This window comes from Lonchura striata, chromosome 14 (genome assembly GCF_046129695.1).
Source record: "Lonchura striata isolate bLonStr1 chromosome 14, bLonStr1.mat, whole genome shotgun sequence".
Taxonomy (NCBI): domain Eukaryota; kingdom Metazoa; phylum Chordata; class Aves; order Passeriformes; family Estrildidae; genus Lonchura; species Lonchura striata.
The window spans coordinates 12,017,830-12,036,067 of NC_134616.1; the positions used below are offsets into that span (position 1 = coordinate 12,017,830).

Consider the following 18,238-nt stretch of genomic DNA (forward strand, 5'->3'; position numbering starts at 1 on the left):
GTTCTCATCAATAGAATTTCAGTGTAGAGCTGGAGCTTTTAGTGATTGGATCGATTTTCAAATTCCGCCTCACCCATACAATGTTCAAGAATTCATCCAAGGCTTTGGATGAACTCTCAGCCTGTTTTATGAATCCCTGGTTTCTGTATGTTAGCAGTAGAGAATCTAGAGACATCCTTTGCAGCTGTGGTATATCTCAGTGTTGAGAGCTGAAAGGCAGATTTTTTACCCCACAATGTTCCCTGGTATATTGAGAATTAGTTATATCAGGGTGGGGTTTACCTTTAAATCAGACAGCAGTGATCATTTCAGCAAAATGTGTTTGCATTCCTAAGCATGAAAAGTCCAGTGTAAATCTCCTAAAAAACACTGTGTTGTGCACCAGTAGAGAATAGTCTTGTTGTGTCTGCCCTGAAACACCAGGCAAACAAGCTTAAGCCTTAAGTCATTATTCCATGGAAGAGCAGAGTTGGTTTCAGGGAAGTTTCATGCCCTTTTTTTTTCCTCTCACAGTCATTACTTTATTTTTATAAAGTTGGGTCCTGGTTTTAGCTAGATTTTTGATAGAGAAGAAATGATTGCATCTAATTTTAATTGTAAGGTGTCAATCAAAATTTCTGCAAGTAATCTTACAGCGAGCATGGAATCTTGGTAAAGATCTGTGAAGCTGCAGGTTTTAAATACTCTAAACCCACTTTGTTTCCACTCGATGTCTACAGGGCATTCCAGAACAGTGGGCCAGGCTACTACAGACCTCCAACATAACAAAACTGGAGCAGAAGAAGAACCCACAGGCTGTTCTAGATGTTCTCAAATTTTATGATTCGAAAGAAACAGTTAACAACCAGAAATACATGAGCTTTACGTCAGGAGGTAAGTTGATGTCTCCCAACAGGGGAGGTCAGGCTCCAAAACAAGTCAGAGCAAAGTTCAACATTCAAGTTGTCAGGAGGCAACCTGAACCAATTCTACATTGTGTAATACTCCTGAAGTTAATTACATTTCTCCTTTTTTCCTCCCCAAACATCATTAAAATGGTGACTTTGGTTTGTTGCAGGTTTTTAGAACTTACCAAGATTTTGAAACAAAAATGCCATTAAGATAGCATTCGTTTGGCAGAATGCCTGTTGACAGCTTTAGCTAAAAAGAGGGTGTCAGTAGCCAACAGGGTGCAGACAGCATTTGGAGTGAACCTGCTGGGGTTCCATTTCCTCCAGAGGATGGTCTGTGGCAGTAGTCTGTCATTTCCCCAGTTTGAAGGTTCAACTGAGACAGCTTCCAAAATGCAGCTTGTCAGAAGTCTTTCTAAAAATTCTGAACTTATCTCCAGGATTGAGAGAAGGCATCTTTTTTTCCCCAAATTCCATAATTAAAGGATTTGATGTTTACTGTGTCCTAAAATAGCAATTCCCTTTGTGATGAAATGCAGACTTCATAACAGGACATGTGTGCTCCTGAAGCCAGGAGCTGCTCCTGTGCTTGTCAGAATAGAGCTGCCATGGCTAAGGGGGGGAAATGTTGTCAGCAAGCTAATGAGAAGAATGTATGCAATTTGTTGGGAAAACAAACAAACCAAAAAAAGCCTAAAAAAACCCCAAAAAAAAATCACAGGAAGAAAAGGATTGAAAGCTGCTTTAGCTCTTGGGTGGAACAAAAGCATTGACAGTTAAAGAACAATTTGCATTTTTGTGACTAAATTTCTATTTACTTTATTTATTGGCAAACAGGCCAAAAAAAAGACAGTCTGGAATTTTGTCCTGTTCTCTTCCTTGCTGTTGCTCCTGAAGGGATGGTGCAGATCTCTATTTGGGTTGACTTGTTCTGTGGGATTCCCCAAAACAAGCAGGGATTTTTTCTAACGGTATCTGGTTCATTCTCCTTTGCTCATTGCAGATAAAAGCGCCCATGGATACATAGAAGCCCATCCGTCGGTGAGTGGGAAAGTAGCCTTTGATGTTCCTGGTGTTTAAGAATTGTGGAGCAAGCCATGAGCTTTCCCTGGCTGATTTATGATTTTCCATTTGAGATCTTTTTAAAAAGATGAAAGTCTGGTTTAGCAGACAGAAGATTGTGGGCTCTTTTTAGCCATGGTGTATATCATTCACAACAATATGCAGCACCACCTAATGAGCCCATTTTAATTTAGTTTTCAAAATTTAGAATGCCATTTCTATCAATTTGTATGATTTCTCCTTAGTACAGCTAGATATATAACTGAATATAAATGAGGCTATAATTGATATGTAACTCAGTGGAACCATTGAAGGAAAGTTTTAAATAACCATCCATTCTAATTAATGCTGGATTGCAATAGCAGTCCCAGAGATGTAGGAGTGACATACACATTAATACTGACCAAATTTATTAGGGTTATTGTTAGTGAATTGAATAGCAAGTGACTGAATGGGGATTTGGCTTTTACTTTAAAGTGTTAAGCAGCTTCATGTGAGGTTTGTGGTTCCACAGCCAACTGTGTATAATGAAATAAAAATCATTTTTGAATATTCACACTTCAGATTTTCAACCAATGCCACTTCCCTTATCTTTAATAAAACACCCTTCTCAGAGGAAGTGTGGTGTTCACCAGAGCAGAGTAAGCCTTCCCAGTAGCTTTTCCAGTGGATATGGACACCTTGGCAGATGCTGTAGTATTTTTGTCTAGCAGACAGAGGCAGTAGTGAGACAAGTCAGCATGACAGCTTTCCAAAATTACTGACTCGGGTCTCCCTGTTTGCTATGGGCTTCCCGTACTGGTAGTTCTGCTGGATCAAAGGGATGGCATTTTAAAGAGAGTGACAGTCAGATGTGAATATGTTGAATGCCTTTGATTTGCATCAGTTCTCCAAGTGCCTGTTGTAGCCAGGCCATGTGGAGAAAGTGCAGTTTAAAGCAGTTGGTAAAAACTTCAGAAGGTGCATTTTCATTTTTTTGTTTCATTGTTCATAGTTTTATTTGTTTTTATTGGGATGACATTATCTAACCCCCTGCCTCTGAGTAGCAGCTGGCACTGGTGAAGTTCAATGCAGCTAAACCTTTTAAGTGTTGTGCTGAGTTTAATTTAGAACTTAGGCCCATAGGAGCGTGTGCATGTCTAGATTGGTTTCTGATGTCTAAGAAGACTAAGGGAGTAGGTAGCTGTCAAAGCTTCAAAGTGCCAGGATAGCAGCTGTCACTCACAGTACTGTCTGTCCACAGAGCACAAAAACAGCATCAGAACCTCCTCTGGCTCCCTCCGTGTCTGAAGAAGAGGATGAAGATGATGAAGAGGAGGAAGATGACAATGAACCTCCGCCTGTTATCGCCCCGCGGCCTGAACACACAAAATCAGTAAGTGCCAGCTTTGGTTAGGTCTGTGTTTGGTGCAGTGCAGGGCTGCAAGTTTGTTACCAGACAGCACTGAAGGGGCTTTGGTGGAAGTCCTGAGCTTCACTCCAGACACTGCCACTGGGAAAATCGGGTTTGAACTTTCACATTCACGTGTCACTTTCCTGGGATTCTGGTGAGGGCCATGGCTTTCTTCTTATATCAGGGAAGAGGTACCATCATGTCCTTTAATGCTGCAGGTGTGAAAATGAGCCACTTTGTCCAGCTGTGCAGGCTCCCTGTCAGCAGCGATAGCTGTCCAAAGATGCAGTTCATATCCTGGCAAGATACATAGGACACACTGTCCTCTGGAGGTACCTGCCCCTCTCCATGGACTATATCAGCAAATCCATGAAAATTGATGTGAAACTGGCCATGAACTTGTAACCTTTCATTTTTGCTTGTTCAGTTTGAGAAGTGGGCAGTAAAACCACTTCTAGAGTCCCGGATGTGGCTGATATGATCTTCCTAAGGGTTTATACTTGAAATATGATCTCAGGGGATCTCTGCCAGCCACCTTTCTGACACAAAATAATTTCTTGTCACAGATCTACACACGCTCTGTTATTGAACCTGCCGCTGCACCAGCACCAGCTAAAGAAGCCACCACTCCCCAGCCTGAAAACTCAAACACAAACACCCTGTACAGAAACACAGACCGGCAGCGAAAAAAGTCCAAGATGACAGATGAGGAGATCCTAGAGAAACTGAGTATGTATTGGGTATTTTGAGTCTGCTAGAGCAGTCTATTTCCTGCATGTGTCAGCATTAGCTGTACCAAATGTTTCTCACAGTTTAGTGTCTTAGAGTCATTTACAACTCCTTACAGAAACTGTTGTGCTTCACGGCAGTAAGGGAACACTTGGGGTGTTCCTGCTGCCTCTGAGGGCAGCTGGGACTGGGTTGGGTTTGCCTGAGCTTCCTTCTGTGCTTAAGGCAAAAGCAGAAATCATTCTGGTTGAGCAAAAAGCTGTGACCTAGTGAATGATGTAGGGAACTCCTGAGTACTAATGGCCAAATGAAACAGAAAGTTTAGGTTCCTAAATTCTCTCTAGATCCCTAACTTCTCATGATTCATTGGAGTCAAATACTTTGCAAAAATCTGTTGGGTTTTTGAATTTTTGTTTATGGGAGGTTTTTTTATTGGTGTGGGTTTTTTTACCAGTAGACAACTGCAGCACTAAACTGGTTCCTTCAACTTCAGTGAGCTCTCCTTGAGATAGTTACACGTTTTCCAGGTATTCTCTTGCTGTTCTTTTTGTAACTGTTACTGTTCCTCCTACTTCTACAGTTTGATTTTATAAGAATTTTGCAGTTTTGTTAGTGAGCTCTCCTTTGGAAGAGCTATATCTGCTATATATTCCTCAGAAAGTACAGCATTTTCTCATGGCTAATTCTCAGCCAGGTAATAATATTAGAATCCTAACCACTGGCACCAACCCCCGTGCACATCATACTCTACTGAAGCACATTGGGCCCTTCCTGATTCTCCAGTGCAACCAATTTAATTTGCTTCTTGCATGTGATAGCTGCCAGTGTAGTGTTCTCAGATTGAATGGTTTGGTTCAGAACAGGGCCCAGATTATTCTGTGTATACCATTAATTGTTAGTAAAAAAGGCAGATTGATCTACACCTCCTTCTGTCAGATCACACAGCTTAAAATGTGTCTTTAATGGAGGCAACTGCTTGTAATAGAGTGCTGTGTGGCTGTGGTGGTTGCCATTGCTCAACCTTCTTGTCATATTTGCCCTGCCACTGATGGCTGCTGTGAATGCACAGGCTGAAGCCTTCCTTAGCTGTCAGATTTTGGCTGCTTGCATAGAGCTTCCTGCATCCTTACCAGGTTGACATGAATCTCAGTGACATTAGGGAGTATCCAAGGGATAAATTCAATAGCTTTAGCTGAGGGTGCAGTGAAATAAGTTCCAGAGAAGGTGTTTACCTGCAGGTATGTCAGCTTATAGAGAGAGAAATTCTGCTACTTCAACTGATGTTAAATGTTTGAGGCACGATTCCCCCACTGAGATCTACAGGTACCCTGCATCCATGAGCTCAAGTATGAGCTGAAGTGTGATAAATGAGTATCAAGAATGATAAATGAGTATCATTTATTCAAGCTGCTGTATATGCCAGGTTGGGACTGAGCCTTGGAGTTTTTGGGGGTTGTATCTTTGAAATGTTACATGCTTTCATGCTTTTTCTTTCTTAACAATCTGTTACCAAGTGAGCAAGGTCTGAATGTCTGCCTTAGGCAAATTGTGATGTCGGCAGCAAAAATACTTTTGTGCTTTCATGAAGCTATCTGAAAACAGGCGTGATACTTTTTTATTACAGTCTTGAACTAATTATATTTAAGCAGTGTGGTGTTTGTTCTGTTTTAACTCACATGACTGCTCCACCTTGCCTACTTCCCTCACAACTCTTTCTATGCTACTTTTAGGAAGATGTCCCCTGCCCTCTTTTATCTAAAATTGCTTTCATAATTCTTTTCTGCTTGAAATACCTTGAGTTCTTTTAGAGCTTTTAGAGTTTCATTAGTGAGTAAAGACTGTAATATTGAGATAAGATCAAATAAAATTTTGTCTGTAATGAAATCATGACTATGTTCCACTGATAACTATAAAACAGAACTGGCCCAATTCAGCTTTCTTAGTCACTTAATTTAGGACTTGATAATGCAAAGTGCTTAAAGACATAAAAATAGCTGATAGGTTTATCCTTTGTCCAGAGCAGGGAGTGCTTGTCTGATTAGGAGCTGTGTACCTGTCACTTTGTTGATTTTAATGCTGTAATGTTTGATATATATTGGCTTAAGTACAGGGAACCAGCCACAAAAAACTGCCTTGGAAAAGCAGCTACTCAGCTCTTGAGGAAAAACTCTGCAAATCTGAACTTCAAAATTAGTTGGAAAAATTGGAAAATAATTTTCAAAAATCTCTTCTTCGATTCTTCTGTGTATTCTTTTCTGAAGTGAAGGAACTTCCATGAACTTCTGATATCTGTTCTAATAGATTCACTGTTCCATTAACTTGCTGAAAATAGCACCTAAGCAGGCACTGGCAGCACAGTGTTTTTCCTGTTGTCCAGCCCAGCACAGAATTAGAGCAGTGCTTGATTTACTGCTGCAGAGCCCATGGGGTTGTGAGCCACAGGGTGTGAGACAGTCCCATGTGGGACAGTCTGGCCCCATCACCCATTGTGGACTTCATGTCACTGAAAGCTGAAGTTAAACCTTGCCCTGCTTGACACCTTCTTGCCCATTTGGAGATACCGGGAATCTGATGGGAAGGAAAAAAGCAGTAATTAGGATAATTTGTCTGTTTCTAATGAAAGAGCCAAAATCTGGCAGACTCAAATAAATTGAAAGGTTTAATTAAATAAACAGTACTGGTTTTTCTGGTCTGGTAGTTTCCTTGATAAAATGCAAACAATGAAGCCTAAGGTGGCTTCAATGCAAATGTCTTCTAAGGACTTATCTTGGAATGTACATCACAGAAATAGTTTAAGAAGATGAGTTCAGAAGTAAGACTTCAGTGATCTGAGTATATTTCCTTTGTCTGATCTGGCTGTATCCCTGTATTCCAAATACAAACATATATTTGTTTACCTGTGCATCTGAAACAAAACTAGATGATGCACCATTCCCTCTTAGTAGTCACAAACGCCCCTTCCCCTGTCCAGGCCATTTGTATGGAGCAGAGAGGTCTTTAGCATCCAAATGGGCATCTGACTAAATGCCTAGCCAGGAATCCTGCCTGCCAGCACAGCAAGAAGACAGGGCATCAGCACCATCTGGTACACTCCCTGCTAAAGCAATTTTGCAGCCCTTGGCAGGAGTGTTAATGGGAGCTGCAGGAGAAGAGGTTTCCTTTGCCCCACACGCTCACTCCCCTCACCCGGTGCTCCAGGAACGCCAGCCAGGGCTGGTGGCAGGGTGAGCCTGCTGCTGCCTGGGATGCCCACACAGTCTCAAGTGCCCTGAAGTGGTCCTGTCCTGCTGTGCCAGCCTGCAAGAGTTGGATGGACTGGAGGGTTTGGAGCTCAAGCTGAGGATGTAGCACCTTCAGAACCTGGTTAACTTTTCATAGTTTCATCTCGCTGAAATGCATGGAATAAAATAAATCTCATTCTGCTTCTCTAGAGCAGGTCTACTACAAAATAACTCTTCAGTAGAGAAGAATATGACTAGAGGACTCTGGGACTCCCTTCTAGCTGACTAGAAGGAGGGATAGGAGATGAGAAGGTGTAAACCTCCTGCTCACACTGTGGAGCTTGACCATCCCACTGCTGCTGCATGGAGCTTCCGGGAGGCAGCAGTCCCTTGTTTGGTCTGTTTTATGCATCATGGTCAGCTGGGTTTCAGGATCAGTATCCCTTTGGGCAGCTGTGTGTGTCACACCAGTGCCCCAGGAGCACTGCTGGATTCAGGAGAACATCAACAGTGTGTGTGGGGTGGCAAGAGGGCGAGTCCAGTGTGAGTGACAGGTCTATGTCACACTGAAAACCACCAGTGTGGTTCTTGAAATAATGCAGGGCAGGAGTGTCTTCAGAACTTAACCTGGAAACCAGTGATGGGGGCCCAGGTTCTGAAACCCCATCATTCTTGATGGTAAAATGACACACTGTTCATTGCAAACATTAAGGCATTCTTTTGGCCTGAAAGGTTGAGATGATCTCCTCCTCTTCTGGAAGCACTTGCAATACTCTTCCGGTTCCAAAAATGGTCCCTGTTCATAAAAAAGTGAACACAAGGCATATTTAATTTTCAGAAGTAGTAAACTTTTTGTTGAATCACAGTGTGTTTATTCCTGAGGAAATACAGGCACTGTTGTTCCAGCTCTCCTTAATGTTTATAGAAAACAAACACTTGCATTGGTACCTCTTGTTTTGTGTTTAATTTCTTGTCAGGGTAACCCTAAAGGACTGTAGCAAATCAGTGTTTATGGAGGCCACCTGTGCCATGGAGCTGCCTCTGTTGTTGCTGTTGGTACCCAGCTGACCACAAATGGCTCAAAGCCCCAGACAGTGGGGCTGAATTTCAGATCTGCTGGAAGGTGGAATCTCTGTTTTGAAATGAGAATCTTGCATTTTGTTTCTTTCAGGGAGCATTGTGAGTGTGGGAGATCCTAAGAAGAAATACACTCGATTTGAAAAAATTGGCCAAGGGTAAGTCCAGTTACTTGTGCAAAACCATGGGCCAGGTGTTTTGCTGGTGGAGCATCAAGCATGAAGATAGGCAAGCTCCAAACATGTTCAGATATTATCGGGTTTAGATCCTCCTGTCTCTCAGCACTGATCAGAATTTACAACTGTGGTTGAAAGTAATCATGAAAGGCAACTTGATGCTGACAGTATCTCATCTGCAGCAAGGAGAAAGGCCTGAAGGTCTCTTGTCCCCCAGGTGTGTGGTTCTTGTTTGCTTATTTTCTTAGGAGAAATCATTTTTGTATGTCTCAAAATAATAACGACCATGCTGAAGAAAGGAAAAAAAACATTATTACCTAAAAGAGTAACTTACCACCTGATAGCCGTCATCTGACAGCTCTCAATAATGTTTATTTCAAATACTTGCTTTAAACAATATTCAGTGGTCAGGCTTATAACCACATAGTTTAGAAATTGAAATCAGAGATGAAATAATAAGCTCTTTTTTCTAGCAGGGATAAAACCAAAAACTTCAGTAACAGACACAGTGCTAATGCACTTCAGAGGAAAATACATCATCTGCCTCTTGGTAGATCCCTTGTGGATCTTGCAGGTTCTAGGCATTTATTGAAAATAATTACCTGAGCCATTCCCTTTTGAAACCCAGCTTTGCTAACTGTAAATTGGATCAATTTGAAATATTTCCTACGTGAGGAGGGAAGATTACTTCAAAATTAGGTATGTAACTTGCATTTTAAATATGTACTGCTTGCACCATTGGCATTTCCGTGGCAGTGTTGTTCCAGGAGGACTGGCACCATCTGTGTAACACCAGGACACTGCTGTCAGTGTAGGACAGAAGCTGTTTACTGGCATCAGGAGGTATTTTTCTGCCTTAACTGTTTGTGAGGTCTGAGCTCAGAGTAGCCTGTTGCTAATCTGGAATAGTTAATGTACTGCAGAAAGGCCAACACACAGGCTCTTTCTCTGGCAGGCTTTATATTAAATCTCTCTGGTTTGGTAGGGCCCTTGTGGGAAGGTGTTTATGCTCCATTCATTGTATAAAAACCCTTTCTCAAAATCCAACTTGCTTCCTATCCAAAGCTTTGGTTCTAACTGTCATTTGTAAAATGTCAGTGGAAACTTCAAGCTGTACCTGTCTCTTAGAAAAGAGGTGTCAGCTGAACAAGTGGGAACAGAATAAATATGGGTGTGAAGCAGATTATTGCTGTACTGTGAGAATGTGACCATCACCCTCACAGCCTTTTATTTTGATAGTCCTAGGAGTGAGCTTGTACAAAGGTGCCTTGACAACTGCTGGAAAGATAAGTGGGTGATATGTGGCCTAAGAGGGTATCTAAATGGATTTCTTCCAACTTTTAGTACAGCCTAAAGATTGCATAGCCTCCTTAGAGAGGAGTGTGCTGCTATAACTGACTCATGCCTCTAACACTGCAGGCCAACTTACTGTGATAGGAAGAGATCCTAAAGAGAAAGATCATCAGAAAGGTAATCAAACAGGATGATCAGGAGGACCCAAAGTGCTGCATGGCTAGGGTTTGGGTGTCTGCAGCAGTGCTGGGCTGTGGCACTGCCTCGGCAGGTGCTGATGTGCTCAGTTAATGCAGGTGCCAGTTCCTGAGCTGCCACCACTGCAATGAGTTGGGTACAGCTGTGCCAAAGGCACGTGTAGTGTTGGAAGTGAACAGGTTTTTAGTAGCTGCTAATGAGAGCACTGCAAGGCAGGGAGAGGTGTGGCTGCTCAGAGAACTGCAGGTAGAGAGCAGCTGCTTATGTAAGGAAAAGCAACTGGCCAGCACATTGCACTTCATGGCTTCATCCAGCTGGGAAGTTAATACATACTGTGATGGTTTTACAGCCACTTTGCAGTGAACAGTAGGCAGCAGGCCTGTGCTGCAGTACAGGTCAGTGCTGAGTCCCTGTTTTGTTGCTTGTCTCCAGCTGAGCACTGAAAATGTTGCTGACATCAGAGGAAACTTAGTTTTAACTAGCACTTGATGAAGAGGTTGTGTTTGCTCAGGCATTGTTAGCTCTTGTAGCAAGACAAATTAGTATGGAGCCATGAGCAGCCTGTTTAGTTAGTACTGCACTGCATCACAGTGACACAGGTCTAATGGTGAGTCCTGCACTCGCCTAACTGCAGTAAAGACAAGGTGCTGCAGAACTGATTAAAAGTTACTGCTCAGAAATTAGTTACTTAGAAGTTACAAAAGTTTGTAATGCAGAATCGCAAAGCCTTTGCAATTAATTCACAGCTTTACTTAAGTTCCCTTTATCTAAACTCTTCACAAGTAGGTGGCCTGGAGCATTCCAAAGGCATTTTAATTTCAGGAGCTGTTTTGAAATAAAGCCTAATATGACTTTGCTCAGGAGAATCATCACAGTGTTAGCAATTCTGAACAAATGTTGTTGACTTCTTATGAAAACAAATTGGATTAATCTTGTCAATTAGTCATAGGAAAATGCATTTGCCTTTATATTAAAAGAATGCATAGCATACCCAATGAGAATATTGCTCTCAATGCAGACATAAGGTCTCTGTTGAATTAAACTGCTTCTGAAATATTTCAGCCTGCAGGTAAGCAAACAAGCCAGGGGATCATGTGGAAAGGAGCAAACTCATTTTGGCACTTTCAGTCACTGGGACACTTGCAGGATGCACATTCCTGCTTGTGAGAATTCCCTCCCTGGCTCTCCATTGCTTCACTGCCCCTGCAGACATGGGCTTCTTAAATGATTGCAGTGTAAAGCTGTGATTTAGCTCAGAAGGAAGGGTTTTCAATCCCCTAGTTGCTTTGAAACCCACAGGAATTGCCTCTGACTGGGGCCTTTTCAGCCCTTCATGTCATTATTGGGAAGAGCATCTTTGAAGGAGAGGCAGATGGCAAACCAAACTCCACCGTGTCTAGTCTGCAGGTGAGCACACCAGTTGTTTCTGGTGGCTCTACAACACAACCTGTGTGTGCCACAGAAGCACATGGACACCATGAAAAGTCCTTCACATGCTCGGTGCACTCAACAGAAGCAGCTGCCTACAGTTCTTGACAAATGAAGAAGTTCTATAAGTATCCTCTGTTCTGATTCCTTCTCAATTTGTGTGTGAAATAATAGATGCCTTAACCTGCTCTAGCTGTGACCTTGCAGGATGGCTGGAAAATTGTTTGCTTGCATGCTGGAGAAAGCTGTATTTAGATCTTTTCCTCAAATGGCTGTCATATGTTCAGGATTCTCAGAGTGACTCTGTGACATTGCCTGAGTTTGGCAGATGGATTCAATTTAAAGGTGTGAGAAGGCCCAACTGGATTGTGTGTTACATTTCATGGAAAAAAACACACTCACAGACACACAAAGAAAAGGGGGAGAAAAAGTAAATTCAACACAGCAAAATGGAAAATAATTAAACATACTATTTTCCAGTTTTTGTAGACATCCCCCCGCTGAGAGTTTGAATTAAAATAACGTGGCATGTGAACTGGGGATTTGCACCAGCCCTTCTTCTTCAGGTTGGACCTCAGTTTTCTCTGCATGGCAGAGGGCTGCCATGTGTTGGCTGAGGAGTGGGTGAACCCTTATAAACACTCCAGGCAGCAGAGCTCTCCTGTCTGGGCTGGCTTTCACTTCCAGGGAAAAGTGTTTCTCAGTTTCTCCTGCTATTTTGTTTCTAGGGCTTCAGGAACTGTTTATACAGCGATTGACATCGCCACAGGACAAGAGGTAAGTGTCGAAAATCCCAGCAGATTCTGCAGATGTTGAGTGCTTTCCCCTCTGCTGTGAGCTGTGGCTGGAGCTTTGGGTGGCCAGTAGGGCTTTCCTGCAAAGGCTGTATCTCTGAAGCATAGACAAATGTCAGCTGGCAAAATCCATCATCTGCTGTCTTCAGCTTTTCAGTGACAGGACTTTAAGAGCAGTGTGGTTCTGTGTGCCTCAGTAACTGAACACTTACTGTGGCCATGTGCTTTTCAGCAGCACTGGATCTGAGGCTTTCATAAATGCCTGAAAAGGTGCCTGTGAATTCCTAGAATCAAGAGCTTTGGTCCTCTGTGCTTGGCTGGGTGCTTCACCCATAGCTTTTAAGGCCAACTTTAAGAGATGAATTTTTTTGCTTACTCTGTTTTCAGAACAGGTTGGTGCTCTCCACAGTATTGTTGATCCCACCCTGGTACCATGTTTCATTATCCCTGAATGTTTTTATTAATGGAGAGAAATCTGCTAAGAAATCCCAGCAAGCTTTTGTGCCAATCAAAAGTAGATAATTTTTATTGCCAATATAAATGTATTGGTGTAGAAATTTTTCTGTCTCTGTTCCCCACTGTGCATCAAGTTGTGCTTTTCAGAGAATGTTGGTTTAGATACACAATTTAACTCTATGCATTTATACCATAAAACCTATCTGTGGATGTGCCCACAGACTGGTTAGCAATGCAACTGGAAAATCGAAAGATCTGTTGTGATTAGAGGCCTTGGGAGGACACTGGAGGTGGCCACAGACTCTCCTGTTGCTGTGAGGGATAAATAACTTTGTTACATTGCTTGATTTCAGAAAGACTTTGTCCACAGAACTGCCAGAAAAAAGGAGGGCAGCAGTATCTGCATGTTCATTCTGATCTTGTGCAACAGACTACTCATGTTAATGGTTTTTAATGTTATTTTAGGTGGCTATAAAGCAAATGAATCTCCAACAGCAGCCCAAAAAGGAACTAATTATCAATGAAATTCTGGTCATGAGGGAAAATAAGAATCCCAATATTGTTAACTATTTAGACAGGTAAGTTGTTCTGGTATTATCACATGAATGTTCATTTACACACTGCAGGCCAAAGGTTAAAAAAAACCCCTTTGATTACTACAGAACGTGGAGCTCTTTATTATTTCTCTATTCACCTCCAGTGGATGGGAGGAGATTGCATTGGCTCTGCATTAGTCTTTTCGGGCACACATAGTTTGAAGTTGCTTTTCAAAAACCTGGACCAGCCATATCTTACTAGAACAGCAGTCTGTCAGCTCCATGTTCCAAGTATTTCCTTGTTGTTCTGTTGTTCTGGTGTTTGTTTTTTTCAAAGTTGATCAGATTTTCTGTGTCTTGTGCAAAGTACTGACAAGCCATCCTGGAAATTCTTTCCTTTGGGTGGTTTCCCCTATTTTCCATTCCTGGGGATGCCAGGAAGACTAAGTTCTTGTTTCCAGAAGGGCCTGATTTGACAGTTTTTTAATGGCCTTTGCTATTTCTGAATGTATATTTTGCAAGATTTTCCGAACATTTGACCAACTTCTGTCCCAGAGGTACACACTCGCCTCCCATGTAACTTGTGAAAGTTGTGTTACCTCATTCCTGGGCTTAATGGTGGAATTCATGAGTTAAGATGATGAGCTGGCTGGTGGCATGTGTCCTGGTTCCAGATTTATCTTTGCTTACTTACCTTACTAAAGTACATTCATCTCCACAGCATTATTTTCTCCTTTCAGCTACCTTGTTGGTGATGAACTGTGGGTGGTGATGGAGTACTTGGCTGGAGGCTCTTTAACCGATGTTGTCACTGAGACATGTATGGATGAAGGACAGATTGCTGCTGTCTGTCGGGAGGTGAGGGATCCCACTTGTGATCCTGCTTGTGTGGACATGGTGATGCTTCTGTTTCTGTGGTGCTGTCATTATATGGAGAAGAAAGAGCAGATCCACTGCAGCAGCTGTCATTCTGTCTGTGTTTGCAGGGGACATTCTGTAGCAACAATTGATGTTTCCCTTTCAAAAGCTAGTATGTGCCTTCCCCTAGAAAGACATGACTCTAACAGTGTAGGAGCAGCAAGCTCTTCTCTTGGCTGCACTGTGTTCTGCCATTCCTCACCGTTCCCCTAGAAAGGAAATCTCATAAAACCATTTCCTTTCTTGTGTGATGAAATTACACAATGAATTTCTATCCTTAAATTTCTTTTTTCTCTTATCAGTGCCTGCAAGCCCTGGATTTCCTTCATTCCAACCAGGTTATCCACAGAGACATCAAAAGTGACAATATTCTTCTTGGGATGGACGGATCTGTCAAATTGAGTAGGTATTCTTGGTCAAGTGCAGCATTCCTGGATGTGGGGTGTGGGATTCCTTTTGAGTGAAGTCCAGTTCTGCAAAAGTGGTGCTGGTGGGAGTGCCTGGACCCCTGCTGTGAGGGCAGAGCTGCAATGTGCAGAGGGGTCTAGAGAGAAAGAGGGTGTCAAGAGTGGCTTTGCTTTGTGTATGACTCTTCCAGAGTGGAGGGAGTTACAGTCTAAAGCTTCAAGTGATTAAGTAAAAGCTAGTTGATGAAACATGAGGGTTTCTTTAAGTAGCCAGTTCCATATTACCTTGGCTACAGCCCTGAGGAAACATAGCATGGCTGCTCTTCCAGCTGGTTTCCACAGTGCATTCTCAGATTTAAAGTGGGGGTTCTTTTGCTTGATTTTGTAATTCAAGCTGGCTTTAACAGTATTTGTTTTTCTCCTCAGCTGATTTTGGCTTCTGTGCTCAGATCACCCCTGAGCAGAGTAAACGGAGCACAATGGTGGGGACTCCTTACTGGATGGCACCAGAAGTTGTAACAAGAAAAGCATATGGCCCCAAGGTGGACATCTGGTCACTTGGGATCATGGCAATAGAAATGGTGGAAGGAGAACCTCCTTACCTTAATGAAAATCCTCTCAGGGTAGGGTGAAATATCAGATACTGCTGTCTTCATAATTTGTACCATATTTTGTCTTCCATGAAATAAAATCCCATTCACATCAGCTTGTACGAGTTCTACAAAGGCCCACTTCTAAAAATGTTCCTGCAGCACATCTGCATCTGCTGTAGCTTTGATTACATCACTGTGATAACCTCAAAGTGACATGTACCTGTGCAGAAACGTGCCACTATGACCTTCAGCGATGTTTGAAATTTCTCATTTTTGAGTTCCCTTTTTGAACTCTCTTCAAGCTGTATCTCTGAGTGACAAAAATTTTCAAGTGCCATGCTTCTCCAGTTGGGGAATTTTTATGATAACCATTGGAGCTGTACCTGCAGGCACAAAACTGTCTTCAGTCTCAGACCAGTGCTGATTGATTACCTGAACCTTCCAGGAAAGATCACTGTTCTAGTAATGCCATAATTATTTATTATCAAACACATTTCTAAAAGTATCTTTTAGCACAGATACTTGTAGTAAACTAGTATATTTTGAAGTTTTCAGTTTTATCCTAATGTCTTAAAATGAAATGGCCAGTTCTTACACCAAATGAGTATGTAGTAGTGGAGGAATGTATACCAGGATAAAACCTCATGACTAACAGCTGAAACAAAATGCTGCACAGTTAATTCCTGTGGGAATTTATGGGAAAATTAATTTTTACCTATATGTATACATACATATGTTTTGTTAAGGCTAGAATTAAAATGGAGCATGATCTTTAGCTTTTCCATGCTGTAAGGTTGTGCTTTCTCTGGTTTGTGGCATCCAGACTGTATATTGCAGACTGACTGTACAGAAGGGTCAGGACGTACCTCCCAGCTGCTTGAGAAAAGAATACACCAATTATACAAATTTCATTCTTTCAATTATACAAGTCTTTCACACTTTTTGGAAAAGGTTCCTGAGTTTTCTTGGAAGACTTCCTTTGGTTTGATAGGTTGCCTGGGGTTTTTGGTTCCAGGCACACATGTGGAGTGTTGCACACTGTGTCACCTTGTTAGGGTGGATAAGAAATAAACAGATTTGGGTTCAGAGGGGTGCTGAATAAGCAGAGTGCACTGTAGCTGGCAGGGTGGCATTAGGCCTCTGTCACTGTAGCCCTGTTGTACCAGCAGAGACCTTTGCTCATCACAGTTTTGCTTCTGTTGCCTGTGAACCGATATTTCACTTGCAAAAGAGGCAGTTGCCTTGTCTAAGGCAGTAAAAGCAGGTGAAAAGAATTAGCATTATTGATCTGGATGCTGAAAATTCCCTGCTTCCTTAATCTGAAATGTTGATTAGGACTCCTCAAGAAGCCTCAGGTCAGCTGTTAGAAAGATAGCTGGGTTTCCTGTTTCTGACCAAATTCACAGGCAGATGCACTTGAGATCTGTGTAAGAGGTCTCAGCTGCCTACAAACAGAAGAGCTTATAAAGCAAGACTGCTTTTTACAGCAGATTTTTTTTTAGCTGATAATGCACACTAGTTGTTGGATTTCTGATTTCTGGGATGGGGATGTTATTAATGCATTTACTTGAGTATTAAAATTAGTGGAGGGTTACCATAGGGATGGAATTAGTCCTTTTTCTGATGAGACTATTAAAAGTTTACCACATAAGTGAGGCTGATTTGGAATTTGAAGACTGCTGAAAGATAGTTGAAGGTGGGTCCTGTCTGCCCAATTATGCCTTTTCATCATATTTGTGCATGCAGCTTGACATGTCTGTTGAACATGAGACTCCAAATGTTTCTGGACTATAAGCTGGATTTATTTTTTTTTTTTATCCAGTAACCAATTTTATCAAGAACAGAGCAAAAAGACTTGATTAATTTTGTTTTATGGAAGCCATACTTTAGAGACCAGTGAGCACTGCACAGATGCATTTTGTGTAATAATCCTTTGATATAATATTTTTAGACCACACTGACTCTTTAAAATGGCCTGTAAAGCTGTGTCAATACTTGGAGAAGTAAAATATGCTGATATAGTTCCTACTAACCAAGTCAGCCAATTAAATCAGCTGTCAAGGCAAGATCACTTTGACGTTGGAATAGCTGTGACTGCATCAGGGTCTTCTGGGGGTTTTTTGTTGTTGTTCTTGATATATGAAAATCATCTCTAGCCCTCTGCCAGGGAAGAAACTGCCAGTGGAGATTGGAGCTTAAAAATAGGGTCTGTGTGAGTATTTCTGGGTATGAATGAAACATACCTGTTTCCTTGTCTCCAGGCACTGTATCTGATAGCTACAAACGGGACACCGGAGCTGCAGAACCCAGAGCGACTCTCGGCCGTGTTCCGAGACTTTCTTAACTGCTGCCTGGAGATGGACGTGGACAGGCGAGGGTCTGCCAAGGAACTTCTGCAGGTAAGATAGGAAGCAAGTGCAGGTGAAACAGATGTCCAAGGGATCAGTTTTCTCGTCAAATAAAGGCAGCAGGTGGTTCTCCCACATATTCATCTCCAGTCTTGGTGCTTTCAAATGAAAACTAAGTAGAATCCTATAATGGTTTGGGTTCAAAGAGACCTTAAAAATCATCTAGTTTGACTGAGCTCGGATCTTTTAAACTAGGTCATGTCACTCCATCTAGCCTGACCTTGAATGTTTCCAGAGATGGACTTCCACCTACAACATCCTGGGCAACCTGTACCAGTGTTCTGCCATTCTCCTTGTAAACAATTTCTTAATTAGATCAAATCTAAATTGATTGTCTTTGGGTCAAAAAACAGTCCCTCTTGATCTGTTGCAGCAGGCCCTGCTAAAAAACGCATCCCCAACTTTATTACAACTTTATTTCCCCTTGAAGTATTGAAGAGTTGCAAGTTGACATCTCCCCAGGGCCTGCCCTTCTCCAGACTGAACAAGCCCAGCCCTCTCAGTCTTTCCTCAGAGGAGATGCGTTCCATCTCCTGGTCATTTCTGTGGCCCTGTTTTGTACTTTTGGGAGTAAATTCAGGTTTAATTCTTGATAAAAAGAACTGAAGTAGAATGATACCAGGTATAGAGGCCTGAAATGGTGTTGTTGGGGGAGGAGC

The 18,238-nt window shown here is 42.1% G+C and overlaps 1 protein-coding gene across 9 annotated transcripts in view; it reads left to right on the forward strand.

The window, feature by feature from the left end:
- Positions 1-18,238, forward strand: part of PAK3 (p21 (RAC1) activated kinase 3) — a 126,073-nt gene that overhangs the window by 98,446 nt on the left and 9,389 nt on the right. For all 9 annotated transcript variants that reach the window (XR_013340794.1, XM_021547853.3, XM_021547850.3 and 6 more), the window contains 11 exons: positions 720-873; positions 1,894-1,931; positions 3,196-3,327; positions 3,912-4,074; positions 8,467-8,530; positions 12,196-12,244; positions 13,183-13,295; positions 13,994-14,111; positions 14,474-14,573; positions 15,005-15,201; positions 17,433-17,570. Coding sequence is in view for 8 of the 9 variants with exons in the window: in XM_021547853.3 (XP_021403528.1) it covers positions 720-873; positions 1,894-1,931; positions 3,196-3,327; positions 3,912-4,074; positions 8,467-8,530; positions 12,196-12,244; positions 13,183-13,295; positions 13,994-14,111; positions 14,474-14,573; positions 15,005-15,201; positions 17,433-17,570 (1,266 nt within the window). In the remaining variant the exon portion in view is untranslated. The remainder of the gene's footprint in view (positions 1-719; positions 874-1,893; positions 1,932-3,195; positions 3,328-3,911; positions 4,075-8,466; positions 8,531-12,195; positions 12,245-13,182; positions 13,296-13,993; positions 14,112-14,473; positions 14,574-15,004; positions 15,202-17,432; positions 17,571-18,238) is intronic.